Raw genomic sequence first — 10,042 nt, forward strand, 5'->3', positions numbered from 1 at the left:
CCCTTAGGCTCTAGAGTAGCTAGGACTACAGCTACATACAGACGTGCATACATTCATGCATTCACTCTTTTACTTTTGTAGAGAGAGAGTCTTGCTCTGTTGCCCCATGTGGTCTCAAACTGCTGAGCTCAAGCAATCCTCCTGCCTCAGCATCCCAAAGTGCTGGGATTACAGGCGTGGGAAACCGCACCCAGCCACGATTTTCAATATTATCAAATAAATACCTGGGAAGGAAGTGAACAAAAGATGAGCAGGCCTTCTTTGGTGAAAGCTGCAAAACTTTATTGAGATAGTTTCAGTCAAATATCTAATATAAAACCGGTTTGCATCGTTTCAGCTTTTCTTCATTTAAACTTGTGGTTGCCCTTCACCTGTAACAGAAACATAACAGGTGGGAACATTACTAGCAGAACTGTGTTTAGATGACATTAAGGATATGGAAAAGACACCAGAGTTTTAGTTTTCTACAATGGACAAAAACAGAAGCCTAAGAGTCACCCTTTTGCTTACATTCAGGTAGACCTCTGTAGAGACTTTGACAATAGGCGTCCAAGCCGATGCATTAAAGATATTTTTCAAACACGCCCTGCTTTCTAGTGCTACAAGGAAAGCAAGACAGTCCGAGGTCCAAACACATTAAATGAAGTGAACTTACTAAAGATGGTTTTAAAGTAGAAAGCAAACATTGTGCATAGTTTTACTGAAAATACCAGCGCCACACAAAAATCCTGAGAAACAAAAAAGGAATTTACGGAAAATGTAAAATTTTTGACAAACACTCTTTTGGTCTGAATACTATCTTGAAAGAAAACGGTTAATGTCACCTTAGGAACTGCATAAGTGAAGTGAATAGAAAGGCCAGCATTGCACTTGATTTTACTCTATTGTGCAGAAGGGCAAAAATATTTATTTGGGCTCATTTACCCTTCTGTGGTTTTTAAGGTACAGTAACCGTTTGTACCCAGTGTTCTCCTACCGTGATGTCAACATGAATCATACCTCTTTTTACACTTGAAAGTATTCCCATTTGTATAATTAAGTATATGGTCTCATTACTCTTAAGCTATCACTATCAGTTTTGTCATCAATATGTGATAGTGTTATGAACTGTGTCACATATGAAAAAATGGAGGGATACGGAAATGGAAAACAAGAGTAGGACAGCTGAAAAACCCAAAATTTATTTCTAAAAGTAAATGTTTTTGAGGGACAACTGGAAAATTTCACAGTTTCTTCCACAGGCTTTGTGACACTTAAATAATCAGGTATTACAGAAATAAATAATGTGTGCCTTCCTAGCATATCAACCATTTCATGCATACTCTGAAAATATTAGAGTTCAAGACTGTACTCACTTTCAATAATGCCCTATATTAAATCACTCTCTCTTGTTCATATTCCATGTTGTGCTTTTTCCATTTTCTTCAAGATTGTGCAAACTACTGAATACTCTATCTATAGCTAATTTTCAAAACACCAATCTTTTAAATTTATGACATTTGAACTACTTTTCCTTTGACTAATCATTCATACCTGTCTTTTATTCATTACCTCTTTCTTTTTCCTTTTAGTTTATTCTGTGGCTCTTTTATTGTTATTTCATAGTATTCTTTTCCTTTATCAAGTAATTTGCTATTTATTTTAATAAGACGTGCATTTAAAGCTATGATCTCCCTAAGAATACAACTGAGGCTTGTTCAATAGGCTCCTGGAAATCATCTGAGAACTATCTTTTAATGTAAATAGTGTAATGGAATGGTTCAGCAGAGTAGAGTAAAAACATTTAGGTAATTTCTCCCTTAAACACGGGGTGTTTCCTTTAACTTCAAGAGGTACTATAATGAACAGTCACCAATTTGGAAAATATGTGTAAAACAGACTTATGTCAACTACTCAGGAATTAACACATTGATGTTGTTGAACTTTAAACCCTATCATCTAATGTCTCAAGGCAGAAACCTGTAATATGTAACCTATGGTATGGTTAGAGGTGACTCTACTATATAAGTCTTCAATCTAATTACACGAAGTAGCTCATGAAGACTGACAGGAGGGCAGGGGGCATGCTTAGCAGAAGCATCTTACACCAACCTTGAGCATCACTGACCTACATGCATTCTCCCTACTTCACTGGCCACAGAAACCTGATGATCTCTTGCCATTTTATCATTCAGTCATTCAAGGCTTCACTGCGGGAAGGCTTTAAAATGCAATTATTCTTTAAGAGCCAGAGAATTTAGAATTTGACAAAATCCAAGAACAGTCATACAGGGCTCCATACAGGAAAATAAACATCAAGCAGAGTGCCCACTCATTTTCTTAGGAACCATGAATCTCAACTCAGACATCATAATTCAACTGAAGCTGATTGTTGTGATAAACAAATAATGAAAATCAGAGTATCTTGGTTTTCTATCCAAGAGAACTGCAGCATGCGGAGATCAGCAATGAAATGGATTTTAATTTATCTGATACGCATCCACTCTTTTCAATAAGATCAAGGATGCTTGTGGAATTTATACAATTCATCCAGAGTCTCACAAATTGTGGTAGAGTCAGTACTAGAATCCGTTTCAGGGCTCAGCACACTTCACACGAACTGGTGTTACAAATGCATTATGTATTTGTTAAAAGCAAAAATGAGAAAAGAATCTGAAAACTGTTAGCTGTTGGTTATACACCAAACTAAGAAAATGCTGTCGTGTTTGATGATTCAATATGGCTTTGACCCAATTTGTTTCTGTATCTGATCGTGTTTAAGTCTTGCAATCTGGCATTTGGGTCTGAACGGTGTTTCAAAGAAAGTTTGCATTTGCACTGTGTTTTTAAAGTAGCAGTAATATTATCCCTCTATTACCAAAAGTATAATACTGTGTAAATGAGAAAGCACATGAATTTGCATCTTGATGGATAACATACCTGCTTCTGGCATTTTACAGTGTTCTCCTTTGGGTATAATCTTCACCTTGACGCCAGCATCCAAATCCAGATTTATCCCTGGTCTTTGACTGACGCAGCTCCTGCAGATCACATTCCATGTCACACAGTTCAAAATACAAAGGTTATCGATTTAAGCATTCCAACATGAAATGTAAATAAGGAAATGATAATCTTTTCCTTAGTGATATGAAATAAAGCCTGATCCGGGTGTGGTGGCTCATGCCTGTAATCTCAGCACTTTGGCAGGGCGAGTTCACTTGAACCCTAGAGCTGGAGGTGGCAGTGAGCGAAGATCATGCCACAGCAATCCAGGCTGGGTGATAGATGAGACTGTGCCACATAATAAAAACGAAAAAAGAAAAGAGAAAGAAAAAACTCTGTCAGCGTGGTAATGAATGTCGTGCAAAGATGGTACACCTTTGTTTTCCTTTTTTATGCTATTTTATAATATTTTGCTTTATTTTATTTTATTTTACTGTTTTTTGAGTCTAGGTCTCACTCTGTCACCCAGGCTGGAGTGCTGTGGCACAATCAAGGCCCACTCTGAGCCCAACCTCTCAGGCTCAACAGAGCCTCCTGTCTTAGCCTCCGGAGTAGCTGATCCTATGGGTGCACCCCACCGCCAAGGCTAATTTCTGTTTGTTTCTTTGTTTTGTTTGAGTCAGGATTTCTCAATGTTGTCCAGGCTGGTTTGGAACTCTTGGGATCAAGGGATTTACCCAACTCAGCCTCCCAAAATTTTGAAATTACAGTCGTGAGCTCCTGGCCCAATGTGTTATTTTAAATTGCAATCTGAGGATAAATCACACTACACATAACTTTCCCACACCTTTCCAATGTGTATTATGAACAGCCAGTATCAACTATCTATGAAATCTGAAGTCAGCTGCATGAATACCACTTTAATCATAAGTGAAATGTAATTATCCGAAGAATTAGATCAATGTATTGGCAGACCTCTGACAAATCCTACAGTTGTGACACCCATCCCTTGTTGAGGTAACTTGGAAATTGTTTGCTATGCTATAGCATAAAACGTTATGCTATGCTTAGGTCCAAGAACCCTATATGTAACTTTACATTAATGAATCCCACTTAGAACAATGTACCAAAAATAACAGGAAAATCATTGTCTTGCAGTGAGAGTACGGAAAGCTGAGTGCAAAGAAATTAATGGGCATTGTTGACTGACAGTCATATCTGGAAACAACAGTGAATTGCTAAAATAATCAATGGCTCAAATTCTGTCAATGTTTAGCTTGAAAATGCTATCTGTTGAGGATACATTTTCTGTTTCAGGATATCTTATCATACTTTGAGGTTTTTAATTATGAAAGCTTTAAAACAACTGTTAAATCTCCCTTAAAATCATACTAATATAGCTCCTTGTATGCTGGTGTCCTGAATTATCCGACTTTTATCCAACATACTGTCAAAAAAGACCGATCAAAGGAAAGAGTGGCTGTCATTCATTGAGCTCTTTTCTGGAGTTGCTATCCTGCTTCACTGAACTGTTTTGTCCTGAACCAATACTGAAGTACCTTACAGTACAGACACAATCGAGTGTTATGCATCTTAGGCAAACTGCTCTCTTTTTATTATTACAACATGGATTGTAGGAAGAACACAAACCCTTGAACAAAATATGAATTCCTTCTCCATGAGTCAAGTGTTCTTTGCAAGCCTCAATCTCTGAGCCTCGGTTTTCTTATTTATACAATGGGGCTAACATCCCTTTGCAAATAGGCCTTATTCACGGTGTTATGAGGTCGGGTGACTTGGCACTCTACACGTAATTAACGGGTGCTTACAACACTGTGGACACCATGGCTGAGAAGATCATACAGCAACATTCTAAGAAGATCAAATTAAACTAGTGAAATAATGTATATTTTTATACACCAAATTAACTGGTTTCAAGTGATTAAGTAAGGACTGTATTTTCAAGCATAGAAAATCCATCTCGAAGAACAAGAGAAGATTCCTTATATCCAGGGACAGCATGAAGATGCAAACTATACTCTCCCCTTTCCAGCCAACTTTGAGCAAATGTTTGTATCTTTTCCTAATGTTCTCTTTCCTCCTGTTACTGTTCATGGCATTGGCCTCGACACACCCATAGACCTTCTCCCACCTCATAGACATGCTTTCTTTCCCTTCCCAGCACCTGGGATCTCAGCTGTATCCTGATCTTCTTCTGTCTCCGGAACAGGTGTAGGATCCCGACTTTCAGCTGCTGGTTCCTCTTCTTGGGACTCTCCATTACTGGGCTCCTGGGACTGGCTCTGCGTGTGTGTGTGTCCGTGTGTGTATGTGCAGATAAAAAGTTTTGTTATTAATAGACTTCAATAATATAAATATACAGAATACATAAATATCTAGAGACATTTATCCAACACTAAGCCGTATACCTATTCTTCATAACATTATTCTTTCCTCAGAGAGGTTCCTCAAAAACAGATATCCTCAAGGACTTGAGAAGCTGTTTTAATCTATGTTGGGATGAACGTGTGTAATCTGTTCTGAATAAGCATGAGGAGGAAGTTAAGGACAAAATCTGGGCACACACGATCATCCATCCACACAAACCCCAAATATAATCCTCTGGACGAATCTTTCCTTCATGGGATGCCATGATCATTTTTTATCAGCATGACAGATCATTATAAATGGGAGACCATAAACAATGGACTACCATTCTGATAGTCCAACAACACTATCAGAAAAATAACTTTCTGATAAGAGAAATGTCGAATGTTAAGACATTCATAAGCAGAGGCACAATGAGCACAGGAGGTTGTAAACTTCTTGGTATAGGCCTATATGTTGATCTTCCTCATCAACACATATTTCACTCTGCAAGCAGAATACTGGCAGAATACTGTGATTGGGAAAATGCACTTGACAGGACAGCTAGATTCAACCACTTTAATGGTCAAATGTTAACTTGGTCATTTTTTATTTTATTTAGAAATTCTCTGAAAGTCCCGCGGCAATTATAAGTGTGTGCAACTTTTGAATCGAATCCTTGCAAAGCCACTTAAGTAGGTCTATCTAGCTGAGCAATGTCTTAAAGCTCCTGGCAAAAACCACAGGGTATTTCCCATGAGGTTGGTTTCACTCCATCAGGGGGATAAGTAGGAAATTACAGCTAGAGAATTAAAACTGAAGTGACCACGAATTTTGTCACATAATGATTTGCTAGGCCCACTTTCCGCCATCACCAAAATCACTTTTTTAGGAATTCAGAGCCCCACCCATTGGAATCTCCACAGTGGAGTTGCGAATTTGCTACACAGCAGTAGGCACTCCTCACAGGACACTATACCAGGCACTCTACAGACCTCGGGGCTGCGGTCACTAGCCCGTAGCGTTCCCCGTCTCCAGGACCCTTCCATACCGATCATGCCGTCCCTCCCCTGGTCCCGTCTGGGGAGTCTAGAATCTTCTGTTGGGGTTCCAGGTGCTTCCGGGACTCGGATACCTCCAACAGAACCCCAGCATCGCCCCAGCTTCACCTGAGCCCCTCCAGTCCTCAGCCTTCCTTCCTTCCTAGTTATGGCTGTGAGGAGACAAGAAGGTCCATGGGCGGGGCGCCTCATGAAAGGGACGACGACTTCGAGGCCCTTCTCACTCTGAGTCACCGACCACGCGACCCTCCGGAAGCCCACTGGTTCCTCCTCACTCTCACTCACACTTCAACTCCCAGTTGGATCTGCCTGTGGACCTACCCGCTGTGTCTCAGTAGGGGAGAAAGAATCCAGACCTCAGGGGACGGGAGTTGCCCGCTCACAGCTCCGCCGCATTCCCCACACTGGCAAAGGGGCCGATGGGAGGACGCCTAGGGAACATGCGCACAGAGGCGGGCACCAAAGTAGCATGCGCAGTGAGGTCCCCCCTTGCCTTAAGGGCTGTGGTGCCCCTCCTTATCCCGCCTGGTCCTGTCCTGTGCTCCTTCCCAGGTCCCCATGAACGACTTTGGAATGCCTCCTTTCTGTGTGTGGGCTGCACCCCACCCAGGACTCAAATACCTCAAATAATGTCACCCTTCACAACTCACCCCATGGCCTGGCGCGGTGGCTAACGCCTGTAATCCCAGCACTTTGGGGGGCCAAGGAGGGTGGATCATGAGGCCAAGAGATCGAGACCATCCTGGCCAACATGGTGAAACCCTGTCTCTACTGAAAATACAAAAATTAGCTGGGTGTGGTTGCGTGTGCCTGTAGTCCCAGCTACTCGGGAGGCTGAGGCAGGAGAATCACTTGAACACGGGAGGTGGAGGTTACAGTGAGCCGAGATTGCGCCACTGCACTCCAGCCTGGTGACAGAGCAAGACTCCGTGAAAACAAACAAACAAACAAACAAACAAACAAACAAACAAAACAAAGAAAAAGTCACTCTGTGTTCACCTGACCCTCCTCCACTGTCTTCTACGGCCCTCCTCCTTCCCATGCCCGGGACCCCACAGCCATAAGGCCACAGCGGTATTGCTGAGGTTTAGTAGAAAGATGACGACCTCAGAGGCCATGGACCAAGTGGCACAACGCACAGGAAGCCCGCCCGCTCCCCCTCACACTCACTCACACTTCAACTTCTGAGAGGACTGATCTGCAGACCTACTGGCTAAGTCGTAGTCAGCCTAAAAGAAGGAAGTCACCACCTCTCCTTTGACAGCTGTTCAGGGACAGAAGGCAGAGAGCAAGGCGCATGGGAAGCAAGGAACTTTCATAGAAAGGGACATGCACATTGAGCCAGGGACTTTGCAGGGCAGGGTAGGGTTTTCCGCTGTTCCCAGACCCGCCTCCCCAGGGCGTTTGTAGTAGAAAAAAGGGACTTGAGAGTTTTCGTTTCTCTTTGTCCAATCTCATGCATTCAGAAACGTTGGGAACAGACAGTCCCTTACTGGAGGATGTGTCTCAGAAAGACCTTCTGTGGAAGAAATAAATTATTTTCATATCTTTTTTATAAATTCTTTTTTATTTTTATTTTTCCAGACAGAGTGTGGTTCTGTTGCTCAGGCTGGAGGGCAGTGGCATGACCACACCTCACTGAAGCCTCCATCTTCTGGGCTCAAACAATCCTCCCGATGTAGCCTCCCCAGTCCCTGCTACTACAGGTGCAGACACCACACCTGGGTAATTGGTTTCTTTATTCTTTAGATAGTGGTCTCACTGTGTTGCCTATGCTGGTTTCAATTTCCTGGGCTCAAGCAATCGTCCCACCTTGGCCAGTTTTATAAATGCTTTTATTAATCAGTTTGTTCTCTGGTTCTGGGTTTTCTGCCATGCTTCCAATTAATGTAATTGAATAAATTCTTCTGTAGACTAAATACATTCACACTTGTTTACTTTTTTCTTTTTAGATTGTGTTACTTCACATTTAAATCTCTGGACTGGTAACTGATTTCCCTGAATATACCTGTAGGTCATTCAGACAGTGTATGTTTCAGAAATAGCCATAGATTCTGATTGTAGGCTCTCGGCTCAGTTATGAGCAGAAAGCAAGTCCTGCCAGTCTTCTACCTCAAATATATGTTTTTGTATTGACCTGATCCCTGGGACAAGCATCCCAGACTGAAACCATGGTATCACAAAGCTGGATGCTTCTTCAGGGGATCGAGTAACATCCATATTTTCAATCTGTGTGTAAAGAAATTAATTAATGGATGAAAAGATGTGTGTGATAAATGCGAAGCAGAATAACAGGTATTCGATTAAATATGTCACCAAATTTTGCTTTAACAGATCTGATAGTAATTATGTCAGTCTTTGTGGGTCATGTAGTTTCTGTGGCGTATTGTTGTGTTTTTTAGAAATAATACTTTCAAATGGAAAAAAAATCTTATCTCAATGGCTATGCAAAACAAGTCATGGGCTGTATTTAGATCTCAAACCATAGTCAGCTAGCCCCTGGATTATGTTTTACTTCACATGTTTAAATGCTGTATTTTTGTACCAGAAGTCAAAATATTAACAAAGGAGAGTTCTACTACCAGGTAAGATTTAGAAAGCCTCAAGAGAAAGTCACTTTAGCCCTGAAAAAGAGAAAAGGCCTAATAATCTATAATGTTGTCTTTTGTTTTGCTTTGTTTTTAGGTCATGAGAGTCCTGAGGTAACAAGGCAGCCATGGGAACTGATACAAAATGGTGACTAGTCCCTCTGAGGAGGGATGAGACACAAAAACCACACCACCTCTGGCAGAGCATGTGTGGAAGAAGTGACAGTCATAACAGGGGGCCAGAAGAAAACCACTGAAAATGTAACAAATTCATAAAGTTCAAATACAGGCATTTGAGAGAGCTGGAATCCTGGGAAGTCTCAGACACCAGTGGAATTCACGTTCATAGAGAGAAAGAGATCCTGTCTGAAAACACAGAGTCAGAGTCTATAAGACAGGATAAAAAGCAAGAACAAAAATAACAGATGCTGTTTGTGTAACAGTTTGTGTAGAAAAGGCAACACTTACACCCTGTTGGTTGGAGTATAAATTAGTTCAACCATTGTGGAAAGGAGTGTGGCAATTCCTCGCGGACTTAAGAACAGAAATACCATTTGGCCCTGCAGTCCCATTGCTGGGACGGTACCCAAAGGTACATAATTCCTTCTATTATAAAGACGCATGCACATCTATGGTCATTGCAGCACTACTTACGATAGCAAAGACATGGAATCAACCTAAATGCCCATCAATTATAGACTGCACTTTTAAAAATGTGGTATATATACACAATGGAGTACTATGCAGCCATAAAAAGTAGTGAGATCATGTCCTTTCCAGGAACACGGATGGAGCTGGAGACCATTATCCTTTGCAAACTAATGTAGGAACAGAAAACCCAATACCACATGAAGTCATTTATAAATGGGAGCTAATTGCTGAGAACACGTGAACACCCAGGGAGGGCCAACATGCTGGGACCTATCAGAGGGTAGAGGCTAGGAGGAGGGAGAGGATGAACAAAATAACGAATGGGCACTGGCCTTAATACCTGGGTGATGAAATAATCTGTACAACAAACCCCATGACATGAGGTTACCTATATTACAAACCTGCACATGCGCTCCCGAGCCTAAACTAAACGTTAAAAAAAACTCGCAAAAA

General features: G+C 41.4%; 1 protein-coding gene across 1 annotated transcript in view; it reads right to left on the minus strand.

Annotated features, from left to right (window-relative positions):
- Nucleotides 1-260: 260 nt before the first annotated feature.
- The window catches only part of LOC105536152 (X antigen family member 1), a 31,463-nt gene continuing 21,681 nt past the window's right edge, over nt 261-10,042 (minus strand). Inside the window, exons 3-4 of the mRNA XM_011975425.1 lie at nt 2,920-2,965; nt 261-371 (exon numbers count right to left, since the gene is read on the minus strand). Coding sequence (XP_011830815.1) covers nt 349-371; nt 2,920-2,965 — 69 coding nt within the window. The 3' untranslated portion in view covers nt 261-348. The remainder of the gene's footprint in view (nt 372-2,919; nt 2,966-10,042) is intronic.

This window comes from Mandrillus leucophaeus, unplaced genomic scaffold (assembly GCF_000951045.1).
Source record: "Mandrillus leucophaeus isolate KB7577 unplaced genomic scaffold, Mleu.le_1.0 Scaffold1557, whole genome shotgun sequence".
Lineage (NCBI taxonomy): Eukaryota > Metazoa > Chordata > Mammalia > Primates > Cercopithecidae > Mandrillus > Mandrillus leucophaeus.